At 49.3% G+C, this 20,524-nt stretch overlaps 2 protein-coding genes across 2 annotated transcripts; one reads left to right on the top strand and one right to left on the bottom strand.

Moving 5' to 3' along the window:
• Positions 1–1,065: 1,065 nt before the first annotated feature.
• Positions 1,066–15,455, bottom strand: skic2 (SKI2 subunit of superkiller complex). The gene is made up of 29 exons (XM_066687174.1): positions 15,247–15,455; positions 14,545–14,666; positions 14,255–14,376; positions 13,870–13,987; positions 13,485–13,599; positions 13,117–13,191; positions 12,822–12,875; positions 12,464–12,636; positions 11,956–12,132; positions 11,630–11,775; positions 9,626–9,772; positions 9,392–9,476; positions 8,166–8,272; positions 7,629–7,775; positions 7,347–7,443; positions 6,994–7,206; positions 6,594–6,704; positions 6,157–6,268; positions 5,856–5,974; positions 5,357–5,494; positions 4,758–4,895; positions 4,575–4,679; positions 4,289–4,433; positions 3,888–4,014; positions 3,525–3,735; positions 3,142–3,252; positions 2,660–2,878; positions 2,407–2,547; positions 1,066–1,624 (listed from the first exon to the last, which is right to left on the bottom strand). The coding sequence occupies exons 1-29, from the start codon at positions 15,452–15,454 to the stop codon at positions 1,424–1,426; spliced, it is 3,984 nt and encodes a 1,327-aa protein (XP_066543271.1). The 5' UTR covers position 15,455; the 3' UTR covers positions 1,066–1,423.
• nelfe (negative elongation factor complex member E) lies at positions 15,425–20,516 on the top strand. The gene is made up of 11 exons (XM_066687179.1): positions 15,425–15,568; positions 16,146–16,232; positions 16,424–16,493; positions 16,688–16,833; positions 16,970–17,044; positions 17,307–17,341; positions 17,450–17,775; positions 17,891–18,035; positions 18,317–18,371; positions 19,176–19,278; positions 19,758–20,516. Exons 2-11 carry the CDS (start codon positions 16,158–16,160, stop codon positions 19,832–19,834), a joined length of 1,107 nt encoding a protein of 368 aa, XP_066543276.1. The 5' UTR covers positions 15,425–15,568; positions 16,146–16,157; the 3' UTR covers positions 19,835–20,516.
• Positions 20,517–20,524: the final 8 nt, after the last annotated feature.

Genomic DNA, 20,524 nt, shown 5'->3' with positions numbered 1-20,524 from the left:
AACAATTTTTCCCATACAGACTGTAGAAATACACATTATTTTGTTGTTCTTTGGTGAATTTTAACACAAAATTGTGTTGTCCTTGAACAAATACAGAGTTATGAGTGTGATGAATTGGAGAGGTTAGCTATCCCTACTAACTAACTGTGGAGTAGTGGTCAGGGCTCAGGGCTCTGGAGCAGAGGGGTGTTAGTCCCAGGTGGGGGCACTGCTGTTGTATGCTTGAGGATTGCTCCAGTACATGCCCAGCTGTCTAAATGGGTAAATGTAAAAATAATGTGATATATTGCAACAATTGTAAGTTTGCTAAGAAATCAAGTCATAACAGTGAGCTAATGCCAGACAGATGAATGTACTGTAATGGCAACCATATCCATCATTTGAAGCCCTATTCCTCAACATGTCTTTACTAGGAACTACACCATATATATCTAATATACATATACATCACATTTCTACTATGTATACCTGAGCAATGTATAACAATTTTTACCAGAAAGTTGTGTGTAACTGTGTTTAACACCACTAGTAATAAAGGAAATAGTTTCCTATACATATGTGTGTATGTGTAATTGTTTCAATTTTCAGAATCAAATCAATAAAATGTGCATTTATCAGACAGGCCGGCCCTGCCTTTCTCTGCCCGTTCTCATCAGTGGGGCTGCAACGCTACATTCAGACGTGCGGCGCTCACCTGCAGGAGGCCTGTAGAAAATTCTACATTCCGTAGAAAAAGTTCTGAATTCTGTCCGAGTGAATTTTACAATGTTCTTACGCACAAGAAAAGTGGGATTAATCAACTCTCACTGTAACCCCCCTGCTCCCATTAGACCAAGCAGATTCAGAAATCTTACCTGAATGTAAAGAAACAGCAAAGTCTTTTGGTCAGGTAATTTGTATTGACATTGACATTGTCTGGGAGCTGGTGGAGTCCAGGGCACGGTGTGTGTGTGGGAGAGTGTGTGTGCGTGCGTGTGTACCGGGTCAGTACTGCACTGTCCAGTCCCTGGGTAGGATGTTGGGCTGTGCTACAATGTGGGGGAGTCAGGCAGGGGTGCACAGCAGTCTTTTCAGTCACTGTGGCCATTTATTAATGTCATGAATTGCTTTTAAAGGAGCCACACAGCTGATGGGCACATTCGGCCACCCAGTAAGGCATGCAAGATCAAACACAGGAGAGACACATGCAAAAAACACAAAACACACAACAAATGGGGAGACAGAGGTGCAGGGCATTTCAAAGATTACAAATACAATTAGGCATGAAAGAAAACAAATAAAAAAAACAAGGTACGGATACATGAATAAAAAAAAATAATAATCATTGCTCAAAGCACATTATTTATTTTCTCCAAAAGCAGTTGACATTATGGTTTGCAATGTACAGCTCATCCTCTGTGTCTGTCGCTACACTCTCCCTCCCTCAGTGCGTGTAGAGCGAGGCGGTGAAGACGATGTCCCTCTTGATGGCGGTGGAGGCCTGCTCCATCTTGGAGTAGAGCACCGAGTCGCCCACGATGCGTGCGGCGTTGCGGACGTCCTTCAGCACCTCGTCCAGCCGCTGGATGCAGCGCACCACGATGCCCTCCTGCACGTCCGTCAGCGTCGCGATTTCAGAGAACGGCTGGAGAGCGAGCGAGGGAGGGAGAGGGAGATTCAAATACTGCTGATCGATGCACCGATACACAGACTGATAAACACATACACAGACACGCCGACTGACACACAGACAAACACACCGACAGACAAACAAACACGCCGACTGACACACATAAAAACACACCGACTGACACACAGACAAACACGCTGAAGACTCTGTATACGTTTTATATTGATGTTAGCATTAGAAATTGTTTGTATACAGACTCAGCAAATTAGCTTTATCTAGCCTAGCAACACCAACGAGGTGGTGGTTAAAGATACATCCTATTGAAATTATTCTCTCTGCTTCCACTTCTGTTTAATCTATGATAAGGGAAATGGTCCGAATGTGTGTGGATTTCCCGTTTCTCCTCTCAAAGCCAAAGATGTTACCTAATTGTTAAGAAAACCACAGGATCGTACCGTTTGTATGCTGTAACAGGACCAGACATCTGCCTCTATGATGACCTCCTCCCTTGGGAAGGGAAGCCTACAAACTTTCCAGGGCTTTCATCTTTTGGAGCTTCTGATTGGATGAACGGCCACAAGATTCTATGTCACTTTCCTATAAAGCTGCACTCATGTTTGTAAACATTAAGTTCACACTGAAGGAATTTTCCTGACGTGGGGCTTCCGAGCGGCTTGATTAAAGTTCTATTTGCTTTATCTCGATGACTTCTCCACTTATTTCCGAGACGGGTTCTACACACGCCGACTGACAGACAGACAAACACACCGACTGACACACCGGACTTTGTGGCTCACCATGCCTCGGGCCCAGCAGTACACCACCTCTGTCAGCCCGAACTTGTACTGGCCGACGTAGTCCTCCACAGACTCGGAGAGGCCGCACTCGCGCTGCAGCTCTGCGATCCGCTTGGCCACACCCAGCACCCGCTGCACACCCTGCGAGAGGGAGAGAGAGATATAATATAAACGACAGGTCTGGCCAGTCAGACATCCCAGAACCCAGTGCGTTCCCTCTGCAGCAGGACTCCCGCCCCGGTCCCCACAGTACCTCCTGCAGCGAGGCGTTGATCTCGGGGGTGACCTGCGTCTTCTGGGTGAACACCAGGCAGGACAGCAGGGCGGCGCTCTCCTCGGGGGGCAGGGAGCTGAGCGCACCCTCGAACAGCAGCTCCGTCAGCAGCAACTCGTGGGAGCTCAGCTCACAGGCCACCCGGCCCTTCAGCTGCACCGCTCCGCCCGCGTCCACGTACTGCAGGGACTTGAGCACCTGGCGGGGGGAGAGTGCCACAGACTGTCACATCTGACAGGACGGGAGAGAGAGGGAGAGAATAGAGAGAGGGGACAAAGGAGAGAGGCAGGGCAATAATACAGAGACTAATGTCTGACAGGAGGGGAGAGAGGAAGGATTCACATAGAGATCGGAAGACCTGACAGAGGGGAATGGGAAGAGAGGGAGAGTGTTAATACACAGAGGCAAAAGAACAAGAATGTTCATCTAGGGAGGGAAAAATGTGGGTTTGTCTGCCTCACCTCGACCCTCTGGTGATACTCGGGCAGGAGAGACAGAGACTGGTCTGACACCAAGAACTGCAGCCTGTCCAGCTCCTCCTGCAGGACCATCCTCTCCTGCAGCCGAGAGAACTGAGAGAGGGAGAGATGGTGAGAGAGAGAGGGGGTGATACATTATATGGGTAGTGAGCCTCAAAGGTTTACAATGTTGATCAAGTGGGCCTAGGGATGGAAACGTTTGGGAAGCCCTGCTCTAGGGTCTATCTTAGGGGGATACTAGAATGATTGAATTATCTCTGTATACCTAGAGTGCCTGTTGTACCTCTATATTACGATATATGATTTGATCTCTCCCTCTCTCCCTTGAATCTCTCCCTCCCTCCCTCCCTCCCTCCCTCTCACACCTCCTCAGAGAACCGGGGGCTGTGCACACAGGTGAACTGGCCCAGACTCTCCTGCAGGATGCGGAGCCTCATCGACGCCTCCACGACCTCCACTCCCTTCAGCTGCAGGTCGTTCACGGGGTCAAGGGTCGCGACCCCATCTGGGTTGGCCTCAGCCAGTCGCAGCAGCTCCTGCGTCGTTGTGGAGATGGCCTGGCCAGGAGGGTCCAGCCTGAGAGAGAGAGAGAGAGAGAGAGGGAGAGGGCGAGAGAGAGAAAGAGAGAGAAAGAGAGAAAGGGAGAACAATATTGATTACACTCAGAAATACAGTGAACCACGCACACACACGCACACACACGCACACACATGCACACACGCACTCACTTGAAGCGAGGCATCTGTCTCTTGTTGAAGTTGTCGATGATGCGGTCTGGGGCGACTCTGAGCGTCTTCACTGTGATGCCCGTCACATCCTCGGCCCGGATCTTCTGCACCGTGTGACCACAGGGGCCTGGGGGGTATATATCCATCGATCACACACACAAACGTTCACAAACACACGCGGATCACACACACAGTGCGCACATAGAGGCTACACCTCCCTTTAACAATGTGCTACTTTTGTGGCCATGTAGCCTGGAATTAAAATGCATTAAAAGAGGTTGTTTTAGAAGATGTATGACAAATAAAAAGTGAAATAGCTTGGATGGATGACACACCAATGTAACTGAGGCAGCTGGAAAGATTGTTTACATTAGAATTAGAGAGAGAGAGAGAGTGCACACCTTCTGGAATAAAGAGGGCTGTGCTGCAGAGGAGCTGGGGGGATTTCGGGGGTGTGGGGGCAGCGTCAGGTTTCAGGGTCCCCTCTCCGTCTTTCTCACACAGGACCAGCGCAGTGAAGGTGCGGTTCGCTGAGTCACTGGAGACCTGAGGGAGGGAGGGAGGGAATAGGGGACAGAGGGGGAGAGGGTGGATCAATACACACAGACTGATTGACCTTTACAGTGATTTACAATCTTCTGGGACGGGGGGATGGGGGGACACAGACATGCGGCCAGACTGACTTACCTGTAAAATGACTCCCAGGGCATTAGTGTGTTGAGAGTTATTGATCACCACCACCCTGCCCACAGACAGAGCCTTCACCCCATTCACCGACTCCAGCGTGGCCTTCTGCAGAGACAGAGAGAGAGAGAGAGTCAGAATAGCAGTCCACCTCCAGTCTCTGGTTCGGTCGGTCAGTCGGTGTACCTGCAGTGTGCCTCTGGTCAGAGTGAGCTCTCTCACAGTGTGGTAGTAGGTGACCAGGTCAGCCAGCTGTCCCTCTGTGTCAATGGGGGGCAGGGAGGACAGCATCTTCTTCAGCTGAGCAATCCTCTTCTCATGGGACTGCGAGGGAGGGGGAGGGGAGGGCGAAGAAGAAGAGAAAGAAAGAAAGAGACAGACAGAGAGAGGTCAGAAGGTGGAGTGGGAGATCCGGAGAGCTGAGCGGACAGAAGGGCCTGCACAGAAGTCAGAGTACTGCAGCCTCTCTGTCTCATTACCTGTCCCCCTCTCTGTCCCAGTACCTGTCCCCCTCTCTGTACCCCTGTCTCAGTACCCATCCCTCTCTCTGTCCCCCTCTCTGTCTCAGTACCCATCCCTCTCTCTGTCCCCCTCTCTGTCTCAGTACCCATCCCTCTCTCTGTCGCTTTCTGTCACAGTACCTGACCCCGTCTGTCCCTCTCTGTCTCAGCACCCATCCCCCTCTCCGTCCCTCTCTGTCTCAGCACCTGTCCCCCTCTCTGTCCCTCTCTGTCTAAGCACCCGTCCCCCTCTCCGTCTCCACCCTTCTCCCCCTGTCTCTGCACCTGGGCGTCTCGGCGGCAGTGGCACTCTGAAAAGCTCCTCTTCATCATGTCTGTGACTCTGAGCGCCTCCACTCTCAGCAGGTTCAGGATCATGGTGTAGGTCAGCCTGAATTGCGACTGCAGCACCGTGGGCTTCCCCTGGGGCCGACGGAGGGAGAGAGTGAGGTTAGTTGTGACGCTCACGGAGGAGGCCAGCCTGCAGGAGACTGCCACACAGTGTTTCCTGCAGGAGAGAGCGGCTGTAGACTGCAGTGCACAGGTGTCAGTGATTTTTCCTGCTCTCTCCTCCCACCAGCAACATGTCTCCCTCTCACTCCTTCTCCCCGTCTCTCTCATTTGCTCTTCTCGCTCTCTCTCACACCCACAGTCCTGTTCTCTCTTTCACACACACTCCTCTCACCTCCTCCTTCTCTATTTTAGTTTTTCATACATATATAGACAGATACGCACACACATTAATGCATTTTTAATATTATGAAAGATGTGCTCTCTCTCTCACCAGCATCATCTTGTGCAGGTCGCTCATCTCGTGCACCCCCGCCTTGCACAGGATGATCACTGTGCCCGTGGTGTCCAGCCCCCTGCGTCCAGCGCGGCCGGCCATCTGGATATACTCCCCTGGACAGGCAGATAGAGACAGACAGAGATGGAAGGGGGAAGGGGATAGAGTGAGGGTGAAGAGAAAGGTGAGAGAGATGAGAGAAAAAGAGATTAAAAAAGTGTGCAGAGTGTGGTCTGTCAGTGAAGGAAGGTTTTCTCTCTCCCTCAGTCCTCTCTCCCTCTCTCTCTCTCTCTCTCACCGGGCAGTAGGTCCCTGAAGCCGGTGCCATCGTGTTTCCGGATGCTGTCAAACACCACAGTCCTGGCCGGCATGTTCACCCCCATGGCAAAGGTCTCGGTGGCAAACAGCACCTAGGAGAGGGAGAGAGTGAGGGAGGGAGGAGGTGAGAAGAGAAAAGGAAAGGAGAAAAGAGGAGAGAGAGAGGCAAGGGGGGAGGGGAAGAGAGGGAGTAGGGACAGAAGATAAGAGGTAGAGGAAGGGGAGAGAGAGAGAGAGAAAGAAGGCAGAGGGGCACAGCAAGAGAAAGACAGGATGAGTGAAACAGTTAGACACAATGTTAGATCGCGATGTTGTGATTTGTACGTCAATATAAAGTCTCGTGCTCTAGTCCAGTGAAATTCCAGACGCTCAGTAAAAGCTCTGCCTAATTGGAGGGGAGGAGCCAATGGCACGCACCTTTACTAGCCCTCGGGTGAACAGCATCTCAATAACCTCCTTCAGGATTGGCAGGATCCCGCTGTGATGAACTCCAATGCCCTTCTTCAACAGCTGGATCATTTGCAACACCTGGGAGAGCGAGAGAGAGAGGCAACAAATAGAAAGGGACTAAGTGAGTCGATCATTTGATAGAGGGCTGTAGGCTCCAGTCACTCAGCAAAATTCTGTGAATCCAGCCCTGTTCCTCCCTGACATACAGACAGAGAGAGAGAAATAAACTGTCAGTGCATCAGTCTCTCCCTCTCTCTTTCCCTACACGGTCTCTCTCCTTGCCTCTGACTGCCTCACAGAAAACCCTCGCCCAACCAGGTACTTTCTCCCTATCTCTCTCTCACTCCCTCTCCCTCTCCCTGGGGACCTGGGGGAGTTGGCGGTCGCTGCCGCGGAGCCGGGTGATGCACTTGTTGAAGAAGCAGTGGATCTCGCTCTTCTCGGCGGAGGAGGTGAGGTCCAGCGAGGAAAGGGCGCGCGCGTTGTCGTCGCAGCGGGTGCGCGAGAAAGTGAAGGCCACCACGGGGGTCTGGTCCCGCTGAGACAGGGAGGACAGCAGAGACAGCCACACCGCCCGGTCCTGACAGAGAGAGAGAGAGAGAGAGAGAGAGAGAGAGAGACAGGTTTGAGGACAGCAGAGACAGGGCGGAGAGGGAGATGGAGATAGAAGGAGCTGAGGAAGAGAGGGTGAGAGACGGGAGAGAGGTGGAGGCAGTGTACCTGGTTGGGGGTGGTGTTCTGGGATGCAGTTTTGGCTCCAAATGACTGAGCGTGTTTACTGGTCCTCTCCTTCTTTGCCTCCACTGCTGCATAATACCTATAGAGAGGGAGAGAGGGATTGATGAGAGAGAGCAAGGGAGAAAAAGTATTTCAATATTTCCCCCTCTGTCCCTCCCTCAATTCAGGTAGTCAGTCAATCAGTCAGGGTAGCAGTCAGTCTTTCTGCCCATCAGTCTCTCCATCCATCCCTCCCTCTTCTGTCCTTCCATCCCTCTCTCTCACCCTTTGGTGAGGAAGGTCCCGTTGGAGTCCACTAACAGGAAGAGCTCCTTTTGGGTCTTGCTGCTGTTGCCCGTGTACAGGAAGTGCTCCAGGGGTACGGGCCGCTTCAGAGTGCTGATCACGAAGATCTGCCGCTTCTTTATGCGCCTGAGGGAGGGAGGGAGGGAAAGAGAGGGAGAGGGGGGAAAATGAGGGATAGGCAGGAAAGCCGGTGGGAAAGGAGAGTGTGAGATCGATGGGGGGGTGGAGAGAAGGGGACTCTCCCGCACTACTGCTCCCCCTATTCCCTCTGAAATGAGTGTTCAGACTCAGAGAGGTGGGAGAGTGGGGTTTCTCCTTCTCAATCCTCTCTCTCTCTGTCCACCTCCCCCTCCTCCCTCTCTCCTTTCTCTCTTCCTCCCTCACCTTCTCCCTCCTCTCTGCCCCATCTCTCCTCCCTCCCTCCTCTCTCCCCTCACCTCCTCCACTCCTCTCTCTTCCTCCATCCCCTCCCTCCTTCCCTCCTATCCCTCTTTTGCCTTCCTTCTCCTCTCATACCCAATCCAGTCACTGAACTCCAGGGCGTTAGGCACAGTGGCACTCAGCAGGATGATCCCAACGTGCTCTGGCAGCATGATCAGCACCTCCTCCCACACCACCCCTCTCTGAGGGAGAGAGAGAGAGACCCTAATACAGACCCCACAGACACTCCTGACACAGAGACACACAGACCCTAATACAGACCCCACAGACACTACTGACATAGAGACACACAGACCCTAATACAGACCCCACAGACACTCCTGACACACAGACCCTAATACAGACCCCACAGACACTCCTGACACAGAGACCCTAATACAGACCCCACAGACACTCCTGACACACAGACCCTAATACAGACCCCACAGACACTCCTGACACAGAGACCCTAATACAGACCCCACAGACACTCCTGACACACAGACCCTAATACAGACCCCACAGACACTCCTGACACAGAGACACACAGACCCTAATACAGACCCCACAGACACTCCTGACACACAGACCCTAATACAGACCCCACAGACACTCCTGACACAGAGACACACAGACCCTAATACAGACCCCACAGACACTCCTGACACAGAGACCCTAATACAGACCCCACAGACACTCCTGACACAGAGACCCTAATACAGACCCCACAGACACTCCTGACACAGAGACACACAGACCCTAATACAGACCCCACAGACACTCCTGACACACAGACCCTAATACAGACCCCACAGACACTCCTGACACAGAGACCCTAATACAGACCCCACAGACACTCCTGACACACAGACCCTAATACAGACCCCACAGACACTCCTGACACAGAGACCCTAATACAGACCCCACAGACACTCCTGACACACAGACCCTAATACAGACCCCACAGACACTCCTGACAGAGACACACAGACCCTAAAACAGACCCCACAGACACTCCTGACACAGAGACCCTAATACAGACCCCACAGACACTCCTGACACAGAGACACACAGACCCTAATACAGACCCCAGAGACACTCCTGACACACAGACCCTAATACAGACCCCACAGACACTCCTGACAGAGACACACAGACCCTAATACAGACCCCACAGACACTCCTGACACAGAGACACACAGACCCTAATACAGACCCCAGAGACACTCCTGACACACAGACCCTAATACAGACCCCACAGACACTCCTGACACAGACTGTACTTATTATTATTTTTAAGTTAATGAACTTATGTTAATTACCTCTATGTCATTAATGTAATGAACTTCGTCAAATATCACCCACTCCAGGTCTCTTATCACGTCTGAGCCATTGTACAGCATCGACCTGCAGACAGACAGAGCATCAGTTTGAGATCAATCAGTGCAGTTTATGAGTCTGTCAGTCTTAACAACAGTCTGTGTATCATTACACGCAGGGTCAATCAGTAGGGTGTTTCAGTCAGTCAGTCAGGGGTTGGAACCTCAGGTCAGTACCTGAGGATCTCTGTGGTCATGATCAGGCAGGAGGCCTCGGGGTTGAGCTGCACGTCTCCCGTCAGCAGCCCCACGTCACCGAACGTGCCCTTGAAGTCTCTGAACTTCTGATTGGACAGAGCCTTGATGGGGGAGGTGTAGATCGTCCTATCAGAGAGGAGACAGAAGAGGGAGTGATATTAACACAGAATCTACTACAGACGTGCTCAAATTTGTTGGTACACCTCCACAAAAAACGAAGAATGCACAATTTCCTCTGAAATAACTTGAAACTGACAAAAGTAATAGGCATCCACCATTGTTTAATCCATATTTAATAGAAATCAGACTTTTGTTTTTCAACATAATATTGTAAATAATAAAACAAATTAAAATGGCATGGACAAAAATGGGACCTTCAACCTAATACCTTTAGAGGCAATCACTGCAATCAATTGTTTTCTGTCGCTCTCAAAGAGACTTCTGCACCTGTTAACAGGTAGTTTGGCCCACTCTTCCTGAGCAAACTGCTCCAGCTGTCTCAGGTTTGATGGGTGTCTTCTCCAGACCGCAAGTTTCAGCTCTTTCCATAGATGTTCGATATGATTCAGATCAGGACTCACGGAAGGCCACTTCAGAACAGTCCAATGTTTTGTTCTTATCCATTCTTGGGTGCTTTTAGCTGTGTGTTTTGGGTCATTATCCTGTTGGAGGACCCATGACCTGTGACTGAGACAGAGCTTTCTAACACTGGGCAGTATGTTTCGCTCCAGAATTCCTTTGAGTCTTGATTTCATTGTGCCCTGCACAGATTCAAGGCACCCTGTGCCAGACGCAGCAAAGCAGCCCCAAAACACAACCAAGCCCCCTCCATGTTCCACTGTAGGTATAGTGTTATTTTCTTTGAAAGCTTCATTTGTTTGTCTGTGAACATACAGCTGATGTGACTTGCCAAAAAGCTCCAGTTCTGACTCAACTGTCCAAAGGACTTTTCTCCCAGAAGGATTGTGGCTCGTCAATATGCATTTTAGCAAATTCCAGTCTGGCTTTTTAATGTTTTGTGTCCTCCTGGGTCTTCTTCCATGGAGGCCACTTTCGCTCAAAAAGCAACGGATGGTGCGATCAGAAGCTGACGTACCTTCACCTTGGAGTTCAGCTTGTATCTCTTTGGCAGTTATCCTTGGTTCTTTTTCTGCTATTCGCACTATCCTTCTGTTCAATCTGGGGTTGATTTTCCTCTTGCGGCCGTCCAGGGAGGTTGGCTACAGTTCAGTGGACCTTGAACTTCTTAATAATATTTGCAACTGTTGTCACAGGAGCATCAAGCTGCTTGGAGATGGTCTTGCAGCCTTTACCTTCACCATGCTTGTCTATTATTTTCTTTCCGATATCCTCAGACAACTCTCTCCTTTGCTTTCTCTGGTCCATGTTCAGTGTGGTGCACACAATGATACCAAATGGCACAGTGACTACTTTCCTCCATTTGAATAGGCTGAATAACTGATTACAAGATTGGAGACGCGTGATACTAATTAAAGAAACTAATTAGTTTGGAATATCACTATAATCCAATTATTTATTATCTTTTCTAAGGGGTACCAACAAATGTGTCCAGGCCATTTTAGAATATCTTTGTAGAATGAGCAATAATTCATCTCTTTTCAAAGCTTCTTTGCTTTATTCTATGACATACCAAATGCATGCAAGTATACATGATGCAATAGCTTTTAATTTAATCACTTTTCAGGAGGATTTAAGCATTATTTCAATGAGCTGTAAGGGTACCAACAAATTTGAGCATGTCTGTATATAAAGGAGGAAGAGAGAGAGAGAGTTACTCAGCTCAGCACCAGGAGCTGTTCAGTGTGATACTGAGTCACTGACAAGTTACTGGACAGACACAGGGAGACACACGCAGAGAGGGAAGCGCGTGGAGATGGACGCGCACAGGGGACAGACAAAGGGGGACGCGCACAGGGGACAGACAAAGGGGGACGCGCACAGGGGACAGACAAAGGTCCCTACCTGGTCATGTGTTTCTGGGAGAGAGCGATGGCATACTCGGCCACCACAGTCTTGCCAGCGGAGGTGTGGGCGGCAACGAACACAGACTGGCCTTTCTCCAGACACAGCACGGCCTGCTTCTGAAACACGTCCAGCTCAAACGGCCACTGTGCAGGGGGAGCGGTGGAGAGGAGAGGAAGAAGGTGTTAATGACAAAAAGGGTAAAGGAGAGAGGGAGAGATTACCACAGACCCTAATATAGACACACAGAAAGATGAAGATGAATGGTTGACTTACTTACAGCTACAGTAAACTGACAGTGAGGTGAGAGTATTCACACTCCATACCTTGAAGGCTGGGTCAGGGATGCGTTTGTGGAAATCCTCACAGGGGGTGTTGATGTCGACTGGAACTGCCCATCGCTCCCTCTCTCCCTCCTTCTTGTTCTCCTGCTCCTCTTTTTTCTTCTTCTCTTCCTCCTCTTTCGCTCTACGTGCGGAGGGGGTGACTGGAGGCAGCCCATCCTGCTCAGCGAGAGAGAGAGAGAGAGAGATGATAAGGAAGAGAGAGTCATTGATATACTGAAACAGACTGACACTGTGATAGATGGGCAGTAGGAAAGAGAGATACAGACAAACAGGGACACACACACGCACACATGTGCACGCACGCACACACAAACACACACACATGCACGCACGCACACACGCACGCACACACGCACGCATGCACGCACGCACACACAAACACACACACATGCACGCACGCACACACGCACGCACACACACACGCACGCACGCACACACACGCATGCGCAAACACACAGTTGGACAGACAGACAGTCTCTCTCTCTACCTTTATTCCCAGCTCCTCTAAGCTGTTGCTCCTTTGCACCTTCCTCTCCCCTCCCTTCTCTTCTCCTCGCTTTTTCTCCTCCTGTTCTCCATGCTCAGGGCGCCCGTCAATGATGTCATCAAAGCTGGACAGCAGGGACAGCAGGCTGACCTCACTGGGCGTGCCCTTGGGCTCTTTAAAAGAAACAATGAAACAATCACCCCGACAGCTGAGAAACTGGAGTTAGTAACCTAGATTATAAAATTAAATGTATTACAGAACAAGTCAGTCAGTGTGTCAGTCAGTCAGTGTATCAGTCAGTGTGTCAGTCAGTCAGTCAGTCAGTCAGATGGTGAGTATCTGCAGTTCTGTCTCTAACCTGAGTTAGTGAAGTCCATTCCTCTGTTGAACCCGGGGGGAGTTGACAGCAGGTCTGCACACACACACACGACAGACAGGCAGTGAGGTCGGGAGGCCGGGAGTGGGGAACATCAACACTGTACACACCACGACTACATACTGTACAATAAAACACCCCCCTGTCCTCTCTGTCTCTCTATCTCCCGCTCTCTCTCAGATCATCATGGCATCTCTCCACCAGCTACAGCAAGACTGATTGCAGTTATTGGTATTGGTATTTAGTATTATGATTATGTATTTATTATTTTAGTTACTGTTCTCAAAGTCTATGTCTTCCTCCAGTTGGGTCTTCTTCTTTATTTGGTCCAGACTGAGCTCCTCCATGCCGCCTGCAGAGACACACAGTTCATTAACACACAGGAGCTCAAGAGCACATTACAATCGTTATTATTACTCACCAACCTCTCATCTCTCTCTCCCTCCCCACTGTCATCCTGTGCTCCTTTAACTGCTCCTCGTCCCTTTTTTCTCTCCCTCTCTTGCTCTATCCATCGCTCTTTCAATCTCTCCCACTATAACCCCTCTCTCCCTCTCTCTCTCTCTCTCTCTCTCTCAGCGCAGTGATATAAAATAATAACAATACGTCCGGGACCGGGAGCGGGAGGGCAGAGGGATGCCATACCGGGCAGGAAGGGGTAGTTGGTAGTGCTGCCTCTCAGGGTCTGGCCAGGGGGGCCGGGGGGCCGCAGGAAAGAGAGGGAGTTCTTACAGGACAGGCCTGTGTCCTCTGACAACTCCTGTAGAGAGAGAGAGAGAGAGAGAGAGAGAGAGAGAGAGAGAGAGAGAGAGAGAGAGAGAGAGAGAGAGAGAGAGAGAGAGGTGAGTATCAATATATGTTGATCAGTCAACGTATGAGTCAATGTAATACACAATATCAGTTTAGCATTCAGTACAGTAGAGTATAGCAGTCACATCTGTTTTTCAGTCAGTCAGTCAGTGTGTCAGTTAGTCAGTCAGTCAGTCAGGGTGTCAATTGGTCAGGGTGTCAGTTGGTCAGTGTATCAGACCTCAGTGAAGTCCAGCAGCTCTCCAGTGGTGGGGTGTCTGACGACGGAGAGGGAGGAGTGGAGAGGAGAGACGCCACACTGCAGCAGAGAGTGTGGCTGTCTGTCCCTCTTCAGTGCCCTGAGGACAGAGACGAGGACACACAGTGAGAGAGGGACTCACAGAGAGAGACAGAGAGACAGAAAAAGAGACACAGATACAGACAGACATGGTGAGAGAGAGAGAGAGAGAAACACAGGCAGCCATAGAGACAATGAGGCACACCAGCAGAAAACACACAGATCTCTCTCTCTCTCACTAATGTGGGCAGAGTTATTGATCCGACAGAACCCCCCCTTCTCCCCAACCTCTCCCTCTTCCCTCCCTCTCCCTCTCTCCCTCCCTCACGTGCGTCCAGAGCTGAAGGCAAGCTGGGGGCAGTGCAGAGGCAGCCAGGCCGGGTCCCTCAGGAAGCGGCTCTCTACTTCGGACAGCAGCGGGGGGGCAAAGGGCGGGAGACCCACGGGAAGCTGGGAGACAGAGACACACAGAGACAGCATCACGCTCCGTTCTCACTAGTGAAACCGATCGACTCATACACTGTCGCTGACCGACAGACTGATATGATTACGTTTTTTTACTGAAGAGTAAATTAAAATCATTGTTATTGTGTTTATTCTCATGATTTGAATACTCACTGTGGATTGTGGCAGCAGGGGTTCAGAGCTGCCCATTGGTCGAGAGAGGAGCTCAAACGACCCGGAGCAGCCCATCTCCAGCACAGACAGGGAGAGGTCGGACGGCCCCATTGCGGGCAACACTGTAGGAGCGAGTGATACATATAATGAAGTATTTTATGATGCATTATATTTTCCTGTATTACTATTTGATATGTGCACTGTATTATAGTGTGTTGTGTTGACCGGTGTCAACATTGGAGGAAAACTGGGAAGGAAGCTTCAGTCAAATAACTAGCATTTGAAGACACTTTGTCTGCATGAGACAGTATTTCGTGCATCATACGTTACTGGACATTACAGAACATGTTATCATTGCAGAATATTATTCATCATAATCCTCCTAGAGAACTAGACTGCGTGTCCTCACTTGCAGACTAATATAGTGCTAGGTGCACGACATGGAAAGATACTGATTTTTCACATAACTTTCTTGTTATGATATTAACTGATGCTTTAAGTTACTGCAGACAACAGCCATAACTCAATCTGAGTGTCACTCACATCAATCAAAGTATGAACAGGAATTATCATAATTAATCATAATAATCATTAACCAATTTAACTCAGCAAGTGAATGAATAAAGTTAGTTAAACTCAACAACACAACTTTATCATACTAATCAGTAATCGATAACTAAATGACGCAGAAACTGCTCGTACCGACTCTCTGCGCGTCGCTCGCCATCACCGGCCTGACAGCCGCGACCCGGAAGCTGTTGTCTCGGATGGGGCTGCTGTGCGTGCGCAGCCTGAGGGGCGGAAGAGAAAAGACAATCCGCTGCTCTCGCCCAGGCAGCTCCTCTCTCGGCCGTTTAGAAACGGCTGCAGCGGGGTTTGTATTTCCGGCTGCTAGGCAGAACGACGACATTTTAAACCAATCATAAAATTATCTGAACCGCCCGCTCGTCTCCGCCTCCGGTAGATGACGTCATATCTGTGCGCGATTGTTGTGGGGGGAAGACTTGCAAGTTGAACCGACAAGGTAAAAGTATATCTACTGTTATTATTAGTAGTAGTAGTATTATAGTGTAACAGTCGCGCGGTTATATATTAATTTTATTTTGCACATTCGTTTATATAAAAGTGCGCGTGGTTATATGGATATTTATTATAATAATAGCCTACTTATTATTAGGCTGTTATTATTATTGTTATTAATTCGTCTGATTTCCACTGTTTCACTGTAATTACAGACTAACACAGAACTGTAAAAGCACAGCCTACATTGCTCTGTCGCTTATATTATAACCCCAAGACTTCCGTGTTCAAATACAGCAGTTCTTCCCTTGACTGGCGTAATGCAGTGCATCGCTTTAGTCTGTTCGTGTTGTTTTGTGTGACCCACTTACATTCAAAGAGATATTTACGGGGACAATATATGAAGATGTTTTACGTAACTGTTCACAAAAGTTCATTTTCAGTAACATGGACATGAGTTATGGTGCAGCACTTACAGCGAGAGTAGTGTGGTTTAGTGGGATGCAATACAGTGCAGTAAAGTGCAGTTTTAGCAAGTACCTGTACTCTGCTGTACTCTGCTGTAATGTGCTGTTGTGCAGTGCTGCTACGAGATGGTGCTGTTCCCGACCTCCCTCACCGAGGAGGAGGAGTCCCTGCAGAAGAAATACGCTAAGCTCAAGAAGAAGGTGAGTGAGTGTCTGTCTGTCTGTCTGTCTGTCTGTCTGTCTGTGTGTGTCTGCTGGCGGCCCTGAGGGAGCTGAGAGACGCACAGCATCACTGCCACTGAACACACAGAGTAATACTGACTGACTGTGATGTCTCTGTGAAGTGTAGTTAAGCTGACAATGTGTTTTTGTGTGTTTTTCTTTTCCATCAGAAAAAGGCTCTTCTGGCCCTGAAGAAACAGAGCTCCACCAGCCAGGCCACCCAGGGAGGACTGAAGCGCAGTGAGTCTGTCTGTGTCTCTCTCTCTATCTCTCGAGCTTGTATCCATGTCTCTGTTCCACCCCCTTTATATCTGTGTGTGTGTGTGTTTTCTCTGTCTGGGTCTCCGCTCTTTCATGGCATCCTGTCAGTCAATCAGTGTTCATCTGCTCCATGTCCACATTAACACCCCCCCTTCCTCTCTCCGTGTGTCCAGCTCTCTCTGACCAGCCGGTGGTTGACACAGCTACAGCCACCGAGCAGGCCAAGATGCTGATCAAGTCCGGGGCGATCAGCGCCATCAAGTCCGAGAACAAGAACTCCGGCTTCAAGCGCTCGAGAACACTGGAGGGCAAGCTCAAGGTAGATGCCGGGAAACAGGGATTCCCAGGAGGTCATCCAGTGGCATGGCAACATTGGACGTGTACTGTTTTCTGTGTGCTTTCATTTCTCTGTGTGTGTGTGACTATTATATCCTCTCTCTCTTTCTATCTCTCAGGACCCAGAGAAGGGCCCTATTCCAGCTTTCCTTCCGTTTCAAAGGAGCGTGTCGACGGATGAAGAGATGCCTGAGGTACAGACAGACTGAACGACAGACAGACAGACAGACTCACAGTGTTCAGTACAGACCCAGTACAGTACAGGAAAACGCATACACAGCATTCAGAGAGACAGGCAGACTGACATGAGGTAATGATAGGCAGACACAGACAGTGATGCACATTTCAGAGCCTGCCCACAGTCACAGACGGAGAGAGAGTGTGAGAGTACAGACGCGCAGTAATATTGTCTCCGTAAAGATTTGTTTTGTAATTCTCTATTTGTGTCTCTTGCAGTCTAAACGCCCCCACAGAAAATCTCTTTATGAAAGGTGAGTTAATAGTCAACTGTCTGACTCACTGATACACTGACTGTCAATGCTGTGAACCCACATTGTGCATAAACTGTATTAACATCACCCCCCTCTCTCTCTGTGTAGCTTTGTCAGCTCAGGCGAGCGTTCCCGTGATGACGAGGAAGGTGGGGGGGTGGCCACCCCTTCCTCCACCTCCTCCTCCTCTTCTACCTCTGTCCGTGAGCCAGGAGAGAGGGAGAGAGAACGGGAGCCAGACAGAGAGAGAGAGCGGGACAGAGATCGGGAGCGGGACAGAGACCGGGACAGAGAACGAGACCGGGAGAGGGAGCGCGATAGAGACCGGGACAGGGACAGGGACAGAGACCGAGACCGAGAGAGGGACAGAGACCGGGGCAGAGAGCGCGACCGAGAGCGCGACCGAGACCGAGAGAGAGACGCACCTTTCCGCCGTGAGCTTTCACTTTATTTCAGAGGACTGTCTCGTATTAATAGACTGTAGTGTCCATTCAGTCAGTGTCAGCAATTCCCGGTGTAGATGAGTTTGTAATTCATTCTCTCTCTCAGGCTCAGACTCATGTCCGGACCGGCGGGGGGTGAGGAAGGGGAACACTGTGTATGTGTATGGGGGGGGGCTGAGTGAGGACAGCCTGCGCACCGCCTTCTCCCCCCACGGCAACATCATCCACCTCAGCATGGACTCCCCACGCAAGTAATGCACAACAGTGTAACACAGTCATGGTCACACTAATACTGTCATACACTGTAACACAAAACTAATAGACTGCACTTTATTATTAACAGTAATAATAATAATAACAGGCTGCAATACACTTATATACAGTAATTTAATACAGTGTATTATAGACTTAATTCACAACCACAACCATGTCCACTTCAGCACAGACTGCCCCTGCAGAGACAATGTAAACATAACAGTTTATATATTAATATATATTCATCTTCACTCTCTCTCTCTCTCTCTCTCTCTAGCTGTGCGTTCATCACCTTTGAAAAGATGGAGTCTGCAGACCAGGCAGTGGCCGAGGTCAGTAACCGCCTTAATCTCTCTATAACAGGGTCTCTGTGCGCTCGCTCTGCGGGACGAGGGTCTCTGTGCGCTCGCCCTGCGGGACAAGGGTCTCTCTATGTGCGCTTCCTTACTCTGCAGGAGGAGAGTCTCGCTGCGCTCCCTCTGTCTGGGCCGCTCTGTGTGAGGAGAGTAGCGGTGTTCACGACACTTTTGTGCGGATAGATTGCAGACGAGTGTGGACAGCTCTGGTAGAGGAACTAAAGTCCTGAGCAGAACATCAATGGAGTCGATTTTGAGAGAAGACCTAATCACAGAAGAAATTAATGCGATCGAAGTTTCCTTTGTTCTTCACCAGCTTCATAATTTAGTGTAATCAGAAAATTAACCATTTAATCAGTTCATATCAGATTAAGTAGCTTTACGACCCTTTAATAATCTTTAATTTGTAGAAATCTTTATTCCTGCTCATTGTTGGGACACTTAAGGGTTAAATACTGTAATTATTCTGATCAGATTAATTACAGCTGTTTTTTTGTGTACAATATTATATTTACACTGGTTTTGAATCTACATTAAGTATGTGATTTGAGAGAAATACTCATGTAAAACATCTTGTATGTATTATTATGGATTTTTTTGCCAGGTGTGCAACTTACAAATGCACATAATACGTGAACATTTTGTTATAATGTATACGTACACCCCTAAACATGCATATTATTGTATTGTTGAACTGTCAAAATTTAAAATATTATATTTCTGTTGTACTTTGCCATATCTAGCATGAAGTTCTCAAATCTCTCCCTCTCTGCCTCTCAGCTGAACGGCAGTGTGGTGGGGGACGTGGCGGTGAAGGTCAGCATCGCCCGGAAGCAGCCCATGCTGGAGGCGGCCACGGGGAAGTCCGTCTGGGCCTCGCTGGGTAACTGCATCTCTGTTCATATTCACACACGGCTCCTTAGGGCTCAGGTTCCTAATTAACCACTCCTCCATCTGTGTGCCTGACCTGCCACTCAGTCAGTGTTAATGTGCTGTAGTGTCCAGTCAGTCAGTGTTAATGTGCTGTAGTGTCCAGTCAGTCAGTGTTAATGTGCTGTAGTGTCCAGTCAGTCTGTCAGTGTTCATGTGCTGTAGTGTCCAGTCAGTCAGTGTTAATGTGCTGTAGTGTCCAGTCAGTCTGTTAATGTACTGTAGTGTCCAGTCAGTCAGTGTTAATGTACTGTAGTGTCCAGTCAGTCAGTCAGTGTTAATGTGCTGTAGTGTCCAGTCAGTCAGTCACTGTTAATGTGCTGTAGTGTCCAGTCAGTCAGTGTTAATGGGCTGTAGTGTCCAGTCAGTCAGTGTGAAATGCTATTGTATTAACCCTTTCCTCTGTCTCTCTCTCTCTCTCTCTCTCCCCAGCTGTGCAGAACAGTGCCAAAGGCTCCTACAGAGACAAGAGGAACCAGGTGGTTTACAGCGAAGACCTTTTCCACTGAGACCAAGACTGGCCCACATCATGTCCACGCTGGAGGAATGCTCGACAGGACCGGACCGGTTTCTGCAGGAGTGGACTGGACTGTGTTTGACTGCTATAAAACGGACTACACTGTTGACCTGGCATATTGTGGAGTGCTCTGTGCAATATCACACTGTACTGGACTGGCTAAATCAGTGCCTAGGGACCAGGTCTGAACTCATTAAGCCTGTCATGTTTGTTTCTTTAACCCAGTCTAGTCCAGTCCAGCCCTCCAGTGCTGCAGCGGCCCAGATAAGACCACTATAGTACAGTTCAGTCTAGTCCAGTGCAGCATAGTAAAGTCCAGTTCATTCCATTTGAATCCAGTTCTAGCTTAGTCCAGTCCAGTGCATTCTCGTCTGGGTCAGTCCAGTGTGATATCATTCAGTCCTGTCCAGTCTGGGTCACTGCCTGTTACAGCACCCCGAACACAGACTGACGCGCCTCTGCTTTCTTTTGACGGGAGGACTTTATTTAAAAAGCGTGAATTCAGAAAGTACAATTAAAAACAAAACGGATGGATCCCTGCAATCCTGTCCTATAAATGTGGAAACTTTTTTGTTAAGGGTTTTGTTTGTTGTTTGGCTTTGGTTGCCTGCTAAGCTGTCGGGGGCGCCGCACAGACCGTTGTGCTGCAGCAAATAAAGGTCTGTCCAAATGAAGTCTCTGT

The sequence above is a fragment of the Amia ocellicauda genome, chromosome 15, assembly GCF_036373705.1.
Source record: "Amia ocellicauda isolate fAmiCal2 chromosome 15, fAmiCal2.hap1, whole genome shotgun sequence".
NCBI lineage: Eukaryota > Metazoa > Chordata > Actinopteri > Amiiformes > Amiidae > Amia > Amia ocellicauda.
The sequence above is the reverse complement of the archived record's forward strand: the minus strand, read 5'-3'. Positions and strand labels throughout refer to the sequence as shown.